At 42.2% G+C, this 20,000-nt stretch overlaps 2 protein-coding genes across 3 annotated transcripts in view; one reads left to right on the top strand and one right to left on the bottom strand.

Moving 5' to 3' along the window:
• The window catches only part of gdap2 (ganglioside induced differentiation associated protein 2), a 21,427-nt gene extending 17,329 nt beyond the window's left edge, over positions 1-4,098 (bottom strand). Inside the window, exons 1-4 of one of the 2 annotated variants that reach the window (XM_053680612.1) lie at positions 3,838-4,098; positions 1,609-1,699; positions 536-759; positions 1-58 (exon numbers count right to left, since the gene is read on the bottom strand). The exon at positions 1-58 is cut by the window's left edge and continues 82 nt beyond it. In XM_053680612.1, the coding sequence (XP_053536587.1) occupies positions 1-58; positions 536-732 (255 nt within the window). In that variant the 5' untranslated portion in view covers positions 733-759; positions 1,609-1,699; positions 3,838-4,098. The remainder of the gene's footprint in view (positions 59-535; positions 760-1,608; positions 1,700-3,837) is intronic. The other variant, XM_053680611.1, reaches the window with a different exon arrangement.
• Positions 4,099-4,498: 400 nt separating this feature from the next.
• The window catches only part of wdr3 (WD repeat domain 3), a 17,260-nt gene continuing 1,758 nt past the window's right edge, over positions 4,499-20,000 (top strand). The window contains exons 1-24 of the mRNA XM_017470328.2: positions 4,499-4,653; positions 5,155-5,348; positions 7,469-7,678; positions 7,839-7,957; positions 8,134-8,212; positions 8,408-8,503; positions 10,929-11,033; positions 11,146-11,247; positions 11,342-11,439; positions 11,549-11,650; positions 11,752-11,982; positions 12,129-12,222; positions 12,326-12,427; positions 14,659-14,744; positions 14,835-14,973; positions 15,097-15,153; positions 15,967-16,067; positions 16,390-16,501; positions 16,805-16,939; positions 17,159-17,209; positions 17,310-17,375; positions 17,470-17,562; positions 19,361-19,411; positions 19,656-19,699. Coding sequence (XP_017325817.1) covers positions 5,175-5,348; positions 7,469-7,678; positions 7,839-7,957; positions 8,134-8,212; positions 8,408-8,503; positions 10,929-11,033; positions 11,146-11,247; positions 11,342-11,439; positions 11,549-11,650; positions 11,752-11,982; positions 12,129-12,222; positions 12,326-12,427; positions 14,659-14,744; positions 14,835-14,973; positions 15,097-15,153; positions 15,967-16,067; positions 16,390-16,501; positions 16,805-16,939; positions 17,159-17,209; positions 17,310-17,375; positions 17,470-17,562; positions 19,361-19,411; positions 19,656-19,699 — 2,447 coding nt within the window. The 5' untranslated portion in view covers positions 4,499-4,653; positions 5,155-5,174. The remainder of the gene's footprint in view (positions 4,654-5,154; positions 5,349-7,468; positions 7,679-7,838; positions 7,958-8,133; positions 8,213-8,407; positions 8,504-10,928; positions 11,034-11,145; positions 11,248-11,341; positions 11,440-11,548; positions 11,651-11,751; positions 11,983-12,128; positions 12,223-12,325; positions 12,428-14,658; positions 14,745-14,834; positions 14,974-15,096; positions 15,154-15,966; positions 16,068-16,389; positions 16,502-16,804; positions 16,940-17,158; positions 17,210-17,309; positions 17,376-17,469; positions 17,563-19,360; positions 19,412-19,655; positions 19,700-20,000) is intronic.

Below are 20,000 nucleotides of genomic sequence, written 5' to 3'. Positions count from 1 at the left end.
GGTCTCGTTGCTCGTATTCACAATGGCAGTGCAGTTCAAAAGTGCCACATCACCTTTGCTGTAATGATTTAACAAATAATAATTAAATAAATTTAAAAAACCCAGCCGTACCACAGGGTATAGGATCAATGCAAGGGCAGATTTTTATTTCATCACTTAGGGTGAAATAGAACAGGTTAAGATGATCATAACTGCCAGAAAACTCACTCATCCAGTTCTCAGAGGGTGAATTATTCCAGTTTTTGGTGGGAGATTACTGTGCTGTGTGATTATGGTACACAAAGGAATATGACCCAAGCAGCAGATCCTCATTATACAACTGGCCTAACGTAAAAGTAAGAAAAGTCTCTGGAGGTCAAATGACTTAAACGTTAAACAGGAACAGGATAGATGTGATTAGAAACATTTCTCCCTTGCTTCATACGTCAATCACCAACAAAGCTGTCGAATGTGATTCCCACCATCATAATACCTTAAAAAATACATTTTGTTTTGAAAAAAAAAAAAAAAAATGTATCGATGCCATGTGACTCACAATAGAATAATTTTCCTGTTGATATCCTCTCTGAATGGAAATGGAGAAACGGGAGAGTTTACATCGGTCAGATCGTCAACCTCTTCCTTCTTAGGAGAACCTGCTTCCTCCTTGCCATCACACACATCTTCAGGCTGGTCCCAGGTGGGAAGCGTCTCCACATACACGATCTGAGAGCGCGCGCCTAATGGATCCATGCTGCTGATCTACAGGCCAGCGGTGAACTGAAGACACAACATATAAAAACACACTTGGTTATCGTGTCAGAAGCTGGTGGACACATCTAGGATATCAAACTAATGTCACTAACGAGCAATGGAGGACTATTTTACCCAGTAGTCCTTCCATATACAGCTCTCCATTGGGGGAAAGCAATGTGAAACACACCGTGTCTTGTTTTTTTCCTAACTGCTAGCAAGACGGTAACGTGGCAAAAACTGTATTAAAGTGTAACAATTTTCTATTTAATATCTACAAAGATAAAATCATTTAACATTGAAAAGGTGGGGGAAAACTGTAAATAAATGAACAATTGACAAATGTAAATATTCCGTACACGTTTTAATCTAATAAAGTGCTTCCAATCAGAATTTATAACCGATATCTCAGAAAACGGTCCTTTTCACCTTATAATTATCTGCAAACATCAGATGACCATAAATGCACCTCGATCAACACCCACGTCCTCCGTAATAGCACACAGAAGCCTTGCCAGGGGCGTTTAGGACACAGAATGAACTTAGAAGTGCAAATCTATAAATCTGAACAAAATGCTCAGTGCAGCTGACTGGGGTAAAATTATGTAGGACATCATGATCACTTTTCTCCGTAGTGCATTTACAGATCGCGCTCCTCTCCCTTACTAAACCCTGGCTGCTAAGACTTCCATGTGGAATTGTACCGGAAAGCTAGACAGACATTCTCGACATCGTACTGTAGTTTCACTTGGAATATGCAGAATATGAACTCTCTCTGATATTAGATAATCACAGCTTGATTATGTTTCGTGCTTAGATTACATAGCAGGGTCTTTTGGGATTCTGGGTAGGACCGACGTCGATGAACTTCATTACCTCAGAAGAGACCACAGCATATGTATTTCCTGCGAGTCGATTGAGTATTGCTGAAATTGCGAGAGGACGAGTGTTGCGCCAATCAGGAGACCTAGAAAACATTTGGCATTTGCACAATGACACCTTGCTGCAGTCCGACACACAATCCAAGCCTATGGTTCAGTAATGCAACGCGACAATCTTGTTGAGAAATGTGACTCGCATTTCTAAACATTATTGCACAATGAGAGAGAGGAGGTGAAACGCTCATATAGGACACTCTCGATCACCAAAATACCTCATGAAACTCAGCAGAGTGTCTATAACCCAATAAGTCTGTGTGTGCGTACATACATATGTAACGTGTGTGTATAATATATATATATATATATATCTCACACATATTGGGGCAGTGGGAGAGTCAGTTTGGTATCTGATAAAGAAAAAATAAGAAATAAAAGAAGGAGAAACCTGGGCAGCCAAAAGACGTCTGTATTTATAGATGATCAGGGGTCATAAAGAATCATAAAGAATCTCAAGGCTCAGGACAAACAGCGTGTCATCCAAGTCTTTTTTTTTTTTTCGTGTAAAAAAGGGTTAACTTCTGGAGTGAAAACTCTCATCCTAAACTCCAATCCTAAAGAGCTGCTGCCAGATATTTAAGGGAACAAACAAGTTCCATGTGCTAGAGAGAGATAGATAGATAGATAGATAGAGAAAGATAGTGACACAGAGACAGACACAAGGAGAAAGAGAGAGAAAGAGACGGAGAAAGAGAGATACAGAGAGAGAGAGAGAGACAGAAAGAGACAGAGAGACAGTCAGAGAAAGCGACACAAACACAGAGAGAAAGAGAGAGAAAGAGAGATAGAAAGAGAGAGATGGCGAGACAGACAGAAAGAGAGATAGAGAAAGAGACCGAGAAAGAGACAGTGAAAGAGAGACAGAAAGACAGAGAGAGACAGAGAGAGACACAGAAAGAGAGAGAGACAGAAAGTGAGAGACAGACAGAAAGACAGACACAGAGAGAAAGAGAAAGACGGCAAGACAGACAGAAAGAGAGATGGAGAAAGAGACACAGAAAGACAGAGAGACACAGAAAGAGAGACACAGAAAGACAGAGAGAGACACAAAGACAGAGACACAGAAAGACAGAGCGACAGAAAGAGACAGAAAGATGGAGAGACAGACAGAAAGAGACACAGAAAGATTGAGAGACAGACAGAAAGAGACAGACACACAGAGAGAGAGACACAGAGAGACACAGAAAGACAGAAGGAGAGACACAGAAAGACAGAGAGAGAAAAAGACAGAAAGATGGAGAGACAGACAGAGAGAGAGAGAGAGAGAGAGAGAGAGAGACACACACAGAAAGAGAGACACAGAAAGACAGAGCAACAGAGAAAGAGACAGAAAGAGACAGAGAAAGATGGAGAGACAGACAGAAAGATGGAGAGACAGACAGAAAGAGACAGACAGACAGAGAGAGAGAAAGAGACAGAGAAAGAGAGATAGATACAGAGAGAAATAGAGAGATAAATTATAATGACAACAAAGAAAGTAAAACTAAGGCATTGGAGCGTTATAAGCACTTAAATCTCCATTCAGTCCCAAATATTAAGCCTGTAGGTTTACTGCGGTTGTTCTCGTACTCCAGATGATGAGAGTAAATAGGGTGAAGAACGTCTCTACTGAAACCTCACACACACCTCAGCTTCCATGTAGAACCCTACACTGTAGTGACCAGCTCCAAGAGGCCAGAGTCCAACCCCATCTGATCATCCGATATTCACAGCCATCCACACAACCTGGTTATTACCTAGGGAGTGAAATGACCTGCCAGACACCCTGATGTCGTGTCATCAATGCCAGCTCAGCTCTGTGTGGGGTTTCTCTTTACCTTACTTACCCACATCTTCTGGAGCACTTATAAATCCCAATTATAATAAACCTACAGAAACCTCCAACTTGAGAAAGCAAGCAGATTGAAGAGAATTAGTGATGAATAAACTGTTACAGTGCAGCGTTCAATAACAAAATCCAAAACAGTGTTTGACAACATTCTTCTCAGGGCTGGTTTAGGAAACAGAGCTCACCTACAGCAGTCATGAAAACTTCAGCAAATTTATTTATGACTTGGGCTAGCAAAAAAAAAAAAAAAAAGGTAAACTATTTAAAATGAATAAATAATCTTCCAAACTTAAGCCACGGACGTGCAAACACACATTTCCAGTCGTAGATAATACTCACCTGTATATACCTGATGAAGCAGTCTAGACCCAGTGTTCTACGCCAAGCTAAACCCAAATTTCCCCACAAAACACACAATAAACAATAAATTCAATCTAACGGTGAACGCGCTTTTTATAACATTCCAAGAATCCCAGCATTGTAAAACTATTCCTCAGGAGATTCTCGGTTAATAACATCTCATTACATCTAGAATTTCTAGTGACTTGCTCTGCGTTATGTAGCGCGTGCGGTCAGCTGACTCTCAGTAAGACCACACGTTCACTTCCGGAACGCTCCTCCTAAGGGACCGTCGCAATAATCTCCATAAATACTAGACACGAAAACTGTGCTACGAATGTGTATAGTCTCAGATTTTTTCCCCCCTCAGAGCTCAGATGATTCTGCTATCCTTTCAATTCCAGCGAATATCTATATATATACACACACACGAAATATTAAAGAAAACGCATGTTTTCAATCAAACCGTGTAGACTTGACGGAAACTCACATTTAAGACATATTAGCAGAGCATCCCCGGATCCAGCAAGACCAAAGTAGTCGAACAAACACACGTTATTTCAAAAATGACTACATTATAATACAATATAAGCATCATCCGTGTATATACGATAATTTAAGATTAGGTTTTCTTTCAATTTAAGATGAGCATAAGCTTTAAAGCGTTGGCAAACATTTCGATCAATGCGTTCGATCGATTGCTTTAGCCTTCATTGAACAACGCACATGTCGGCTCTGTGTGTATGATGGAAGTGCTCCCTGAATCCTGCATTAAAAAGCATAATATTAAATAAATTAAAGCAATCAGCTGTAAAGGTAGGTGACTTAGTAATCAAGCTAAGTAATATATGAATATATAATGAAGCTAGCAAATTGGTTAACTGGATTATTTGATGTTTTGCGCGTGGAACACGTGTTGCATATTGATCCATGGGTTTGTAGCATCGAGATGCACCACAGCATTATGGTTCAATGGAAGTTTTGAAAGAATAATGTTTACTTAAGTGATTAAAATACTGATTGGATATAGACTATCACTCTGGATTGTGTTAGTACTAGATAACTGGTAAGCCCCAAAACTAGTTATCCTGGACCATTAATTAACCCAGCATCTGGCTTAAGATTGGGCAAGTTTTTCAGTTTTTACATGGACAACAATAATCCAATATTAACCTGATTAAGAAACTAGCGTGTAAACAGCGATTATTGATGACCTTAATCCGATTAAAGTCATACTCGAAGTAAACACAAATCGAATTAAGACGTGTGGAGTTTTCCTGTTTTTTTTCATCATGACTTTTTCTTCTCTGTCTAAAGGTTAAGGGAAAGCCTTGGTCATGGGCTTGACTAAGCAGTACCTGCGCTACGTGCCCAGCGCAGTGTTTGGTCTGATCGGCAGTCAGAAGGCGAATGTGGTGTTTGTGCGGCTGAGAGGAGGAGAGCAGGGCCGCTATGTGGCTGTAGGAGCCTGCGAGCATGTCTTCATATGGGATGTGCGCAAGGCTGAGAAGGTACACATTCAAATAATATTAAAAAGTTCTCATTCTAGGAAAAACTGACCAGTAGAACGGCGGTCACCAACCCCCTTCCTGATGGTTTCACCTCCAACCAAAATCTAACACACCTAGAAGACGAAGCCTTTATTCGTCACATGTCAATTACAGCACAATGAAATTCTTTTTTCGCATGCCCCAGCTTGTTAGGAAGTCGGGGTCAGAGCGCAGGGTCAGACATGATACGGCGCCCCTGGAGCAGATAGGGTTAAGGCCCTTGCTCAAGGTCCGAACAGTGGCAGCTTGGTGGTGCTGTGGCTTGAACCCCCGACCTTCTGATCAGTAACCTTAACTGTTGAGCCACCACTGCAGTACGGCGCCAGTAGACACTGTGCTATCCCATAAGGCAACGGGACTGGCACAGAAGAGCTGTCAGAATGGCGGAAGGCAGCACGCCGACTCTTTGTCGTAGGTCACATGACAATGACAACGTGTCGGATGTAGTATGTCCGGATTGTATACCTACTGATTGCATACTGATCAGTACGTACTGTACTGTATGTACGGTACTGTCACAGTACGTCATTTTGAACGCAGCCAGAGTCTTCAGGAAAGATCTCCAGGATCACTGATTTAGAGCAATGGTCACCAAACCTCTACCTTGAGATCTACCTTCCTGCTGGTTTCACCTCCAACCGAAATCTAACACACCGGTTTTAGTTGATCAGGAATTTCTTAAGGCAATGATTAGATAAGTCACGATTATATTTGGAGCTAAAGTCTTCATTAAGGTAGATCTCCAGGAACAGGGTCGGTGTCCACTGCTCTAGAAGGTTGATCTGATTGATTTGTGATTCATTTCAAACACTTTGGCCTGTCACAGGATGGTGCATGCTTCATATTCGGAGCTCCTGTGTTTCAGATCGCTTATCTATCTACAGTTACGCGGTCTTTACTGATATCCATTAGAATGTAAAACGTCACTGTATATTCACGTATGCCACAATACTACAAAGATCATTTGTCGATGTAAATTCATCATGATACGATGAAATAATCATATCAGCATGTGTGACACAAACATTGGCGTCCATACAGCGTCTAAGATGGAGGGCTGAAAGACCTCCTCTCCTCTCTGTTATACTCGGCGACGTCAGATCACTCAGAACTAAGATGGAGGAACTCCGTCTTTCCGCCAGATCGTGGTTCGAATATTGGGACTCAAGTTTAATGGTGTTTATGAAAACTTGGTTTCATAAGGATATTCCCAGCTCTCTTGCGGAGGTAGACGGATTCTCTCTTGTTTGGGCGGACAGGAAAGGAGGCGGCGGTGGAAGGTGGTTAAGATGTTGGACTGCTGATCGGAAGGTCGTGAGTTCAAGCCCAAGCACTGCCAAGCTGCTACCGCAGGGCCCTTGAGCACGGCCCTTAACCTTAACCCTCAACTGCTCAGTTGTATAAATGAGATAAATGTAAGTCGCTCGGTATAAGAGTGTCTGCCAAATGCCATAAATGTATATGAGTAACAGATGGTGCACACAGTGAGACAGACCGGCTGCAGCCTTGACACCGAATACCTCTGTCTAAGTTTGAGACCTTTTTATCTACCAAGGGAGTTTGGTAATGTCGTATCGTACATAGCGTACATTCCCCCAAATGGCAATGCTCTAGAAAATCTAGAGCCACTCTGTGTATATCAGACTGTAATCAAAAACAGCTGCAACGAACACCTGGAGCTCCGGTTCTTATCATAGGCGACTTTAATCGCTGTAATACCTTGCGCCGTTCTTACCAGGCGTTGTCCAGTATGTCACGTGTGCGACAAGGACCAACAATGTCCTGGATAAATGTTCTGGTTGTGTTAATAATGCTTACAATGCTAAAACTAAATAATAATAATAATAATAATAATAATAATAATAATTTAAAAAAATAACTAAATAAAACCAAACCCCCTTTATCGGTTATCGGACCATAATATAGTCCACCTGATACCGACACCTGTATTTCCTGGTATTTATATGTATATTATAGCTAACTGTATGCAGTGCTTTTTCTTTCTCTCTCTTCCACGCGCTCGCACTCAGCTGGTTCACTCGTATTCAGTTTCACTGTTTTTGGTTTTTTTTTTCTTCCAGGTTCTAATTCTCGAGGGTAAGAAGCATGAGGTGACGTATCTCTGCCCTTCTCCTGATGGTATCCACATAGCCGTGGGTTATGAGGATGGCGGCGTGCGCATCTTCAGCCTTTTAAACGGCGAAAGCAACGTCTCTTTTAACGGACACAAATCCGCCATCACAGTCATGCATTATGACGCACTGGGAGCGCGACTTGTTACCGGCTCCAGGGTGAGCTGAAAGATACTGTCTGATTTCGTCCTGTGCAGAATTGTTACCTCTCATCTATGACCCTTGACTTGATGAAAGCAAATAATACATTCCTAGAGTGGCGTTTAAAGCTGTTCTGCTAAAACGATGCTTGTATTTATTTATTTCTTTCTTTCTGTAGGACACAGATGTGATTGTCTGGGACATAATAAACGAGTGTGGTTTGTACAGGCTGAAAGGACACAAAGATGCCATCACACAAGCTTTGCTCTTAAAGAAGAAAAATTTGCTCGTCACAAGGTCGGTCAGGCTGATTTTTTTTAGTTTTTGCAGTAACTTGAGGTCAAGGGTTATTGCATGTTTGTTACACGGCCAAAATTTGGAAGGAAAAAAAAAAGAGAGAGAATTGCGTAAGTGTTTTATGCATTTCCATAAACATCTTAAATTACTGGTATTATTGCCCTCTTTTACCCCAGCTCGAAGGACAGCTTTGTAAAATGGTGGGATCTGGACACGCAGCATTGTTTTAAGACAATGGTGGGCCACCGCAGTGAGGTGAGCAGAATTACTCCATAGTACCTGTCCGAAAGTCAAACATAATCACACTTCCTCCATGTTCGAGATCATGTTAGTCTCAGAAAAAAATGTGTGTATCCTAGTGGAAAGTTCCTCTAGTTATTTATCTGTTTATATGGACGGTATATCGCCCTGTATTAGGAGACGGGAATGAGGACATTGTTGGTTTTGTAGGTGTGGGGAATGGTTCTGTTGAATCAGGAGAACAGGCTGCTGACCGGCTCTGCTGACAGTGAGCTCCGAGCCTGGGACATCGATTACCTGGAGGAGGTAAGCACGCAGCCCTCGGGTCATAAGTTATAAAATCAAGTGCGTCTTAAATCATACCACAGGGTTAGGGTTGGTACGCTTTATGGAAAAGACAAAACATAGTGTAATATTATATGAACTAGCTGTAAAACAACCACAAGACATGGATTATCCACAACCATACAACACAGTAGGGCAGGGGTTCTCAAACCTGCCCCGGACCCCCAGCACTGCACATTTAGATTGTCTCCCTTATCTGACGCACCTAATCCAGGTCTCGCAGTCTGTACTAATGAGCTGATGAGTTGAATCAGGTGTGTTACATGAGCTAGACATATAAAATGTGCAGTGCTGGGGGTCCCTCAGGACAGGTTTGAGATCCCCTGCAGTAGCTGCTTTTCCTTCTTCTATAACTTCTTATGTTTTTTTGAGTGTAAAACATGAATTATTGTTGTGTAGTATTTATTCTATACAACTAAATAGAGTGGCAATAATTCTGGAGTTGACTGTACAGGTGCTTCTCAAAAAATTTGAATATCGTGGAAAAGTAAAAAAAAAAAAAATTCAAAAAGTGGAACTTGTATATGTTCTAGATTGGTTACACATAAAAATAAATATTTTTTTTTGTTTTAATCTCGATGATTACGGCTTACAGCTCACGGAGATCAAAAATCCAGTATCTCAAAATATTCGAATAAAGAATTTATAATACAGAAATGTCGACCTGAGAAGAGTCTAATCAGCGAATTAACTCAAAACACCTGCGAAGGTTTCCTGAGGCTTTAATCTCTCGGTCTGGTTCAGTACACACACAATCACAGAGAAGATGGAAGACAATTTTGCATTTCATTTGGAAATCAAGGTCCCAGAGTCTGGAGGACGAGTGGAGAGGAACAGAATCCGAGCTGCTTGAAGTCCAGTGTGAAGTTTCCACAGTCAGTCGGTATGTTTACATGGATAACAATAATCCAGTATTAACCCGATTAAGAAACTAGCGTGTAAACAGAGATTACTGATGACCTTAATCTGACTAAAGTCATACTCGAAGTAAACACAAACGGAATTAAGACGTGTGGAGTATTCCTGTTTTAGTCGACGTGCGTTACAGACGTCTTCACACCTTAATCACACGATTAACGTTGTGTGGGAGTTTTCACCGCATTGTGTGACAGGACACGTACACACACGGCGGCGCTCGACCGTTTGACGGCAAACGAGAGAGAACGTCTGCGTCCCAAACCGCGTACTTACCTGCTACAGTATATAGTAGGTGAAGTACATGTATTTCGGCTACTATGTAGTAGGAAGTGAAATACACGTATTTAGGTAAGTGCGTGGTTTGGGACGCAGCCCACGTCTTCACGCGGTCGTCTACTTGCACCTATATCATGACAAATAATTAACTGCACTTGAAGCTTTCGTAAAATTAAAAGTGAAACACACAAAACTGTATACGGTCCCATAACGAAGACCAACTGTATGTCGATACGTGAAATTCTGGAGGGACGGCGGATGTAATGACGTGTGCCGTTACTCTATCTCTGTTCTATAACATGAAAAACCTGAACATGAAAGGAGTATTCTAAAAGCGACTCGTGTAAACACCTTAATCTGAATATTGTCTTATTGAGAGTAAGGTCAATAATTAGATTACTGCTGTCCATGTAAACGTAGTCGGTGATGATTTGAGGTGTCGTGTCATCTGCTGGTGTCGGTCCAGTGTGTCTTCTCGAGTCGAGAGTCGATGCAGCGTCTACCAGGAGATTTTAGAGAACTTCATCCTTCCATCTGCTGACCAGCTTTATGGAGATGCTGATTTCCTTCTCCAGCAGGACTCGGCACCTGCCCACAGCGCCAAAACTTCTAGTAACTGGTTTACTGACCGTGGTGTTACTGTGCTCGATCGTCCAGCCGACTCGCCTGACCCGAACCCCATAGAGAATCTACGAGAGACACCAGACCCGACAATACAGACGAGCTGAACGCCGCTATCAAAGCGACCTGGGCTTCCAGAACACCTCAGCAGTGCCTCAGGCTGATCGCCTCCACGCCACGCCGCACCGACGCAGTCATTCCTGCAAAAGGATTAAAGTCCCGACAGAGTATCGAGTACATAAATTAACATAATTTTCATCAGGTCAACGTTTCTGTATTATAAATTCTTTATTCTAATATTTTAGGATACTGGATTTTTGATTTCCGTGAGCTGTAAGCCGTAATCATCAAAGATTAAAACAAAAAAGGCGTGAAGTATTTCACTTGTGTAATGAATCTACAGTATATGAAAGGTCCACTTTTTGAATGAAATTACAGAAAACAAACAAACTTTTCCACGATATACAATTTTTTTTTTTGAGCTGCACCTGTATGTAGCTGCAATGCTGACATATGAATAATGTGTTAAATCGAGGCTGATTCATTGTAGTATTACTCCATCTCTCTTCAGGATAAAGAAGTAGGGGAGCCACAGGAGAAGAAAGGAAAGAGTTTCCTTGATGATGATGATGATGATGATGATGAAAACGAAGGACCTAATGAAGAGGCAGAAGATGTAATATCCCACTGCTTGACATGAATGACAGTCCTACGTAGTAACAAATTCAGATTATAACAACGGAGGCTTTGCGATATTTAAGCATTTGCTTTCTCTTGTCTTCCTACAGAGAATCCTCAGCTGTAAGAAAGCCGGCTCCATTCTGAGAGAAGCCAGAGATCGGGTCGTGTCCTTGATCGCCGATCCCAAAGCCAAAGTCCTGGCGTGCCATGTATGTATTTTCCGTGATTGTGGATTTTAAATATGAAAGCTAGTCACCGGTAAAATATCTTGTTTTGGATTCATCGCATCAATTCTATCTGTAGGGCCTTGACAACACTATGGAGATCTTTGCTGTGTTGCCAGAGGAAGAAATTCAGAAGAAAATGGAAAGAAAGCTGAAAAAGGCCAAGAGGAAGGCCAAGTATGTAACCGGTTAGAATTTAGAGCATGAACCTGATAGATAAATAAATAAATAAATAAATCAGCCACGACGTCCTTTAACTTATTGCTGTCTGGCGTTTCTGGGCCAGGTCTCAGGATAGCAGTGCTGATGGAGCAGATATAGTCGTGGAGCGAAAGCTGACGGATGAGATCCAGAAGCTGGCCAGTTTAAAAGCCTCCTCTAAGATCAGGTCAGTGCACTTCAATATTAAATGGATTATACAGACTCGTCCTGCTCGACATTCTCATGTTTTATAGAGTTCTATATGTAATCTGTTTGTTTTTTGCTCAGGTCGGTGGACTGCCTTCTGTCTCCTAACGGCGAGATGAAAGTGGCTCTGTTGCTGCAGAATAACACAGTGGAGGCTTACAGTGTAAAGACAACAGAGAAGAACCCTACAGGCACCAAGACGTCTCGTCTCACCCTGGGTGGCCACCGCACAGACGCCAGAACGCTGTCTTTCAGCTCAGACAACATTGCCATCCTGTCTGCCTCTGGAGACACTGTTAAAGTCTGGAACAGGTCAGTCTGACGACATCTAAGGCATGAACTTAAGTGTACTTTGCTCTCAAATAAAGCTGATTGTGCATCACGTGCACATTTAGCTTTCTCTTTAACCTTTGCGTTAGTATTCTTAGGTGTTTAACGGGAAATCTTTTCTGTCCCAGGGCCACTTTGCAGGTGATCCGCACCATGGCGTGCGAGTATGCACTCTGCTCACTGTTCGTACCCGGGGATAGACAGATCATTGTAGGAACTAAGGTAGATCACGACAGCCTTTTCATTTGATTAGGAGAAGTTGAGTGAAGTAGGATTGTAGATTCCCCTGTTTCAGTGCCTCTAATAGTCTGTCTTTCTTTCACAGAGTGGAAAGATTCAGATTTTTGACTTGGCATCAGGCAGCCTGCTGGAGACTGCAGAAGCTCACGAGGGAGCTCTGTGGTCCATCTGTCTCTCTCCCGATCAGGTACTACAGTAGATCAATTACTACGGCAGAATGCCTTTAACCCTCCTACCCCTAAGTTCCCACAGTATTACGTCCCATAACCCTACATTCTCCAGAGAAACAGCACGCCGACCCTGAGTTCCCGGGCCAAAATCAGCATTTTAATTTGAACATTTTTAGGCCTTGAAACACTTATAATAATGTATGTGTGTGATATTACTTTGAAAATGAAGCAGTTCAGTGTTTTTACTAAACTCAGAGCACAATTCTTAACTAGAGAAATGACGAAAAAATGCTCGCTGAAATCCTTCTACTCGTTTAGAAGTGCCATACGAGCATCAGCGTGGCCAATGCCTTTATAAATAATAAATAAATAAATGCATTTTAGCGCCAAAAGTCAAGTTTCCGGTGATAATCAGAAAATCAGAGCAGCAGGTGGTGTTTTCACGAATGCACAGAGATGGTCAGGTCATGACTCCAGACCCCTGCAGTGTCAGTCGCACTGGTTGATGCTGAAGATGAAGACGGATCAGGGTCTGAATCAGGAGAGTCTGCGTCTCTGTCAGTTTCGGTTTCAACATCGCCTGAACTTTCACTGCTGTCTCTATCTAGAATCCTCGCTCTCGCCTGTGTGACTGTGTGTGTTTTCTTTTATTTTTTTCACTGTTTTAGATGTACCCGTGTTCACTGTAGGTGTAACTTTAGCTGGAACACGATTAGCTTTTCGCTTTGGCGCTTGGATCTTCATCGTAATGCCGGCGTAATAACGTAATCGCGTCGTGACGTCATCAACCTTCCGGGTCAAACAATAATAATGAAATAAGTAAGGAACCATAGCAGAGTAATGCCGGTACACCGGCCTCACGAGGATAACGTTTACACTGTAAAACCGCTATATCGGCCTTACGGGGATTTGGCATAGACGACCAAGCCGGTATGTCGTCCTTACGGGAACAGATCAAAGACGGGCAAGCCGGTTTTTCGGCCATACGGGGTGAGAGGGTTAAAGGTTACATATGGATTTTTAATTGCCGAACGGATTCTCTGAAGTCACCGAGATCCTATTTATTCCTCATTCTGCTGCTTGATGTGAACATTAACTGAAGCTCTTGACCTGTGTTTGCATGATTTTATGCATTGCACCGCTGCCACATGATTGGCTGAATAAGATAACCGCAGGAATGTGCAGGTGTACACGTGTTCCTAATAGAGTAGGCCGTGAGGGTACATAGGGTATTATAAAACGATCCACTGTATGCCCGAATTGAGATGTATCCACAAAATAGACCTAAAAGTGAACTACTTGTGTATATAATAACAGATTTTATTACTTTTTCTACTTAATTACAAAGAACATAACGTATACAGACACATGACCAGTGTTGGGTAAGTTACTCAAAAAAAAAAAAGGAAATCCACTATAGATTACTAATTATTACTTTAAAATTACAATCTGATTACTGCATGTAAAAAGTGATCAGATTACTCATTACTTTCACGTTACTTTACAAAAATACACTACAAAGTGAAACTCGGAAGTTCTTTCAGTAACGTCAGCGCACGTTAATGTTTGACATGATCAGAAAAAGTCGGTTTAGAACTACCAGGCTGATAAAATATAAAACCTTTCTAACTAGGCTAGTTCGGTGTCGCTAGTCAAGGGGAAGCACAGCTAAGCTATCACTGTATGGGTTTAGCTGCTACAGTGCCATGTAGAGTACATTTATATTTCCTTCTGCTCTGCTCATATCATGTTCACGTAAACTGGAACTCATATCGACGTTTACACACCTTGTTTTCCTGCTCAGCATCCGAGGATGCTACTGTTTTAATTTCAACACCTTTCCTGGTTTAACAAAAAATAAAGTTGATGTATATCCATTTCCCCGTCACACTGACCGCGAGCTAGCGTTTAGCAGAAGTGAGAGACTGTCAGCCGATAAGACACCATGCCCATCAGGATAGAAATGTACTGCCAATCTGCCACTGTTGGGCCCTTGAGCAAGGCCCTTAACCCTCTCTGCTCCAGGGGGCGCTGTATCACAACTGCCCCTGCGCTCTGACCCCGACTTCCTAACAAGCTGGGGTATGCGAAGAAAAGACTTTCACTGCGCTCTTATTTACATGTGATTAATAAATATCATTATACATCATCATACTGTAATCGATAGACATGATAATACGAGGAAATATTATTGAACGCGCTTATCATTTATGCAAAAATGCTAACGTGTGTGTATATGTGTGTTCAGAGGGGAATTGTAACTGGAGGAGCTGACAAGATGGTGAAATTCTGGGACTTTGAGCTCATAAAGGACAATGAATCAGGAGCCAACAAGTGAGGAAGACTATGTCTGCAGACCATAGCTCTTCATGTGTTTTGTTAATGAAGGGTCGGTGTATGACTGCTATGTGTATATTGCTGCAGGAGACTGACGGTGAAACACACTCGCACGCTCCAGTTGGACGAGGACGTGCTGTGTGTGCGCTTCAGTCCCGATCAGAGACTTTTGGCAGTCTCTCTCCTCGACTGCACTGTGAAGATATTCTACACAGACACGCTGAAGGTATTCCGAAGTCCAAACGAACGATGTTGATGCTTCCGTGTCAGTAAAGTCTAGTTACATTGGGGCGGTTATTCTTGTTGTGAATAATGGCACACTGATTGACCGATCTGTTTCTTTCTCTAGTTTTTCCTGTCTCTGTATGGACATAAACTTCCCGTGCTGTGTTTGGACATTTCACACGTAAGTTTTTCCGTCTAACTGTCCTATACGGTCAAGGAACTTCTGATCATGGTTTATGGTATTATATATTCATTCTGTATTCTGATTGGTCAGAAGGCGTTGACTAATTTTCTACAACAGGCGGGTCTGACGATAGCGGAGGCAATCAAGACGAATCGCAGGTTTATTAACGCACTCGTCGTAATGTTATCGTCTCTGTAGTAATCGTTAAGGTGAAGTTTCCATCCTGGAGAAGTTCTGCATGAAAGAGAGGACTGTGCGCTCTGTGTTTTTTTTTTTAGTAACATGCTGCATTTTGTTTTGAGTGGGGGGGGGGGGGGATCGGTATCACGCCACCCCTTCGTTGATTATTTTCCTATAACAGCACGTTGTGTTTGTTTTGTTTTGAAATCTGTATGTGTTTTATATCGTAATGGACCCATCATTGCATTTGAGGAAGAATGATGTGTGAGTGATCATACATCACCTCTAGTGGACTACGCATGGGACATTTACTCACAATTAGCAATATATATATATATATATATATATATATATATATATATATATATATATATATACAATAAATATGGAGAAATGTTCATTCTGCCATAGCTTAAAGACGATTTGCCTGCAGTTATGTGTAGTAAAGATATTCCTAATACAGAGGAGTTGGAACCTTGACTGAACTCGCATCCTGTCGACAGAATAGTGAGGATGGTTTTCTGAAGTATCCACGATAACTACAGTGTGTGTTGAATATCGTGGGAAATTGTCAAATGTGTAAGAATGTTTATTCTGAGTGCACTCCTGATTGTTTTCATCGTGTTTTAGGATAGTGCACTGATAGCCACTGGATCGGCGGACAGAAACGTGAAGATCTGGGGTCTGGACTTTGGTGACTGCCATCGTTCGATGTTTGCACATGACGACAGGTACTCGATGTACCCTTCTGTTTACTGTTAGAATAGCTGTTCAACCTAAAAGACCTGGCTTTCCTACAACTTATAGGAAGGTACATGTCTGTACTGTCAGATTCTACCATAAGTGTGGTCATTTCCTCCCTACAATCTGCTTTTAGTTAGTGCTTTTTTTTTTCTTTTCTTTTCTTTTCTTTTCTTTTCTCTGGTGTTCTGTTCATCTGCTGTATTGGTGAGAATTCACAAGATGACGATGATGTCATCCCAGATGGTTAATATTTGTCTCCTTCTCTCTTTCCCTTTTTTTTTCTTTTTTTTTTCTCTCCTCCCTTTCCAGTGTAATGTTCCTTCAGTTTGTCCCCAAAACCCATCTGTTTTTCACAGCGGGAAAGGACAGAAAGGTCAAACAGTGGGATGCTGACAAGTTTGAACACATCCAGACCCTGGAGGTGATTATTTTCTAACAGAACAGACCATATATATATATATTTTTTTTTTTTCCATATGCATGTGAGTGAGGTAAATGATGGTGCTGATGGTTACAGGGTGAAAATACAGGCTGGTGTTGACTTTAGGGCTAAATGTGTGATATAAACGGAACGCAGTCAATAGGCAGCAAAGGTTAATTGTATTATGCAAACAGAATATTTTTCCCTTTAAGCCTCAAGTCAATACAGAAATGGAAGAAAACACACCTGTTCAGACGCCTCATTATACTTCTTGACATTTGACTTCCGGGCCTTGTTCCTCAGGGACACCATGGGGAAGTATGGTGCCTGGCCATCAGTCCCAGTGGAGACCACATTGTCTCCTCTTCTCATGATAAGTCCCTCAGGCTTTGGGAGAGAACCCGGGAGCCTATCATTCTAGAAGAGGAGAAAGAGATGGTGAGTGGATATAGAACAGCTGGGGAGCTTGGGAACCTGCTAACACCACATCGTCTTGCTCACGATGGCAATGCACTCCTCTTTTCTAAACTACAGCATTTAAAACGGCACGTTATACAGCAGTTCAAATCATGATTCATTTTTTGTAGTATGTCTGAACAGCTCTGAAGTACCCGTTCCAAGATTTTCACTTTATTCTGTATATCTGACTCTTCCCAGGAAAGAGAAGCAGAATTTGAAGAATCTTTAGCCAAAGGAGATGAGCCGGTGGTATGTAGTGGTCTGGGTCCTTACAGATTGCTTATCTATTTCGCTTACTTACTAATACGCGCAGGCGGAACACTGATTCGATTCTTCCTGTTTGTTCCAGGTCCCCGGCGAGACCAAAGGCGAGGCCGAGCCTGCAGGAAAGAAGACTATAGAGACGGTCAAAGCCGTGAGTTATCCAGCCCTTAAGACTACTTCTGAATCTCTCTCTCTCTCTCTCTCTCAATTGTTTTGAGAAATTTCTCAAAAAATAATCGTTCCAGGCGGAGCGTATAATGGAGGCACTGGAGCTCTACAGAGAGGAGAGCAAGAATCTGGAGCAGCACAAGGCTGCTTGTGAGGCAGCAGGGAAGGAGGTGAGGAGCATCTTCAATACTAAAAGCGACTGGGAGTGTGATGTCATGCTGCGAAGATCCACCATGCTATTGGGTTAAAAACAGTCCGGGGATGTTCAAGCGAGATATTCAAAACACAACGAAAATATCGTTATTTTTCAGATTTGGGGCCATTATGCTAATTATATTTAAAAATAGATAGTGGAATGTAATTTTTAAAAAAAAATTTCCCTATGTGGGGCGCACGGGGGCTTAGTGGTTAGCACGTTTGCCTCACACCTCCGGGGTCGGGGTTCGATTCCCACCGTGGTCCTGTGTGTGTGGAGTGTGCATGTTCTCCCCGTGCTGCGGGGGTTTTGGTTTCCTCCCCCAGTCCAAACACATGCATGGTAGGCTGTAGTGTATGAACGGGTGTGTGAGTGTGTGAGTGTGTATGTGATTGTGCCCTGCAATGGATTGGCACCCTGTCCAGGGTGAACCCCGCCTTGTGCCCCATGCTCCCTGGGATAGGCTCCAGGTTCCCCGTGACCCTGAAAAGGATCAGCGGTATAGAAGATGGATGGATGGATGGATGGATGGATGGATGGATTTTCCCTTTGTGGATTAAAAAGCAGTATCTCCAACGTCTCTGAGATGAAACACACTGAAAGACTTTGCTTTTACTTGCCTCTTTTATTCCTTTAAATAAGCAAATTAAATTTGCAAGCTTGTTAGACACTCTCTCTCTCTCTCTCTCTCTCTCTCTCTCTCTCTCTCTCTCTCTCTCTCTCTGTCCGTTTCACTGGCTCTGTTAACAAAGTTTTACGGTTATTTATATTCCCTCGCTTGCCAGCGCGCAGTTTGAATCACTAGTGCTGCTACTTTCATTTACTGTGTTCGCCGAGTATCTCTCAGATTACCCGATCTGGAAGCGCCGTTCTGCTCTAGTTTGCCACTGTATGATTTAAATCTGTAAAATAGATCTATATGTGAATTCTGTATGAGCCTTCGGTGATGTCTGTAACTCACTGATCCGCTTCTGTGTCATCACTCAACCCATGCACTGTTGGATGTAAAGCAAGAGCTCTTTCCATTTGGAGCGTTCGCACAGTGTTTGTTTATCTCTCACAGCCAAAGCAGAATGTTTACATCCAGCGTTTATATGGAGTAGATCGGCGTAACCTTTTTTTTCCCCCACTCACGGCGCGCTTTGAAAACGTCCCAAAATTTATGGCACCCTACACAAGCCACACGAGGATGAAGCCGGTGGTCCGGAAGCATCCGGAGCTTTTCTTTTAAGAGATCTGTGCGTATTCTTTTGCACCGCACACGCATCATGACACGCTAATTATTAGGATACAAACACACGCGTACTGATGCTGACGTGCTGCTGACAGGTCGGCGAAGGGGGTCGAGGTGGAGGGAATTATTGTGTGTGTGTGTGTGTGTGTGTGTGTGTGTGTGTGTGTGTGTGTGTCTTATTATTTCTCTGTCTGTGCTATTATTTCAGACATCCGATATTCATCACATCATATATATGAAATGTTTTATACACATTTTAGAAATGTTTGAAGGATTTTTACACGCCACCCCTGCCCTCATGGGACCCCTGTTGGGAAACACTGGATAATGAGAGATAATGTGAAGAAGGGGCCTGGTTTGACATTATGACATATCAGTCCCACAATGCAACATGACACAACACTCGTCTCAGAATATTAAACTAGTCTCTGCACTGTTTATCCCGATTTCCAAATATTTCCTTACTTCATCAGCCGTCATTTTATTGCTCGATTTCCCCGTTGCTCTTTGATTATTAACACACTTTTTTCTTTTGCAGTTACCTCCACCGGCGATGAACCCAGTTCTCGTGGCTTATGGACGTATCTCAGTAAGACTACACCATTCTCTAGAAATTCTCGAACTGCATACAGCACGTGTTTCCGAAATTTTTTATCGTGATCCCCTTAACGCCAACAAAGAACCGGCTGTGTATACTAAAAGCACTAGTTTCACAGAGACTGTCTGGTGAATAAAAGTTCAAGTCATTTCTGTAGCGCACAACGTTGTTGACTTCCTTGTCGGAGTTCCTGTATTTGTTCTATACTAACGGCTTCTTATCTGCCGCCCCACAGCCTGCTCAATATGTTTTGGATGTCATAAAGAAGGTCCGGTCCAGGTGAGAGAACATGTCCCACTCCAACACGCTGTGCCGCCCATCTTCAATGTTTGTCATCTCATCAAACCGAAAAGCGTTTCCTAGTGTTCGTGCACTCGCTCAGCTTTTACCTGATGAGCGTTAAAGAGTTAAGAGTTCAAATGTGAATATTCACCAAAAAAACCAAACATTTTAACAGAAATCACCTCAACTAAATACAAAGCCTGTGGTCCACCTTTAATGGATATTTAAGGAAGTCTCTAATTGTATCAGAGTTCTCCTGCTTGTTTTAAAAAACAACATGATTTAAAACTGTGGATTT

Source organism: Ictalurus punctatus, chromosome 6 (assembly GCF_001660625.3).
Source record: "Ictalurus punctatus breed USDA103 chromosome 6, Coco_2.0, whole genome shotgun sequence".
NCBI lineage: Eukaryota > Metazoa > Chordata > Actinopteri > Siluriformes > Ictaluridae > Ictalurus > Ictalurus punctatus.
The sequence above is the reverse complement of the archived record's forward strand: the minus strand, read 5'-3'. Positions and strand labels throughout refer to the sequence as shown.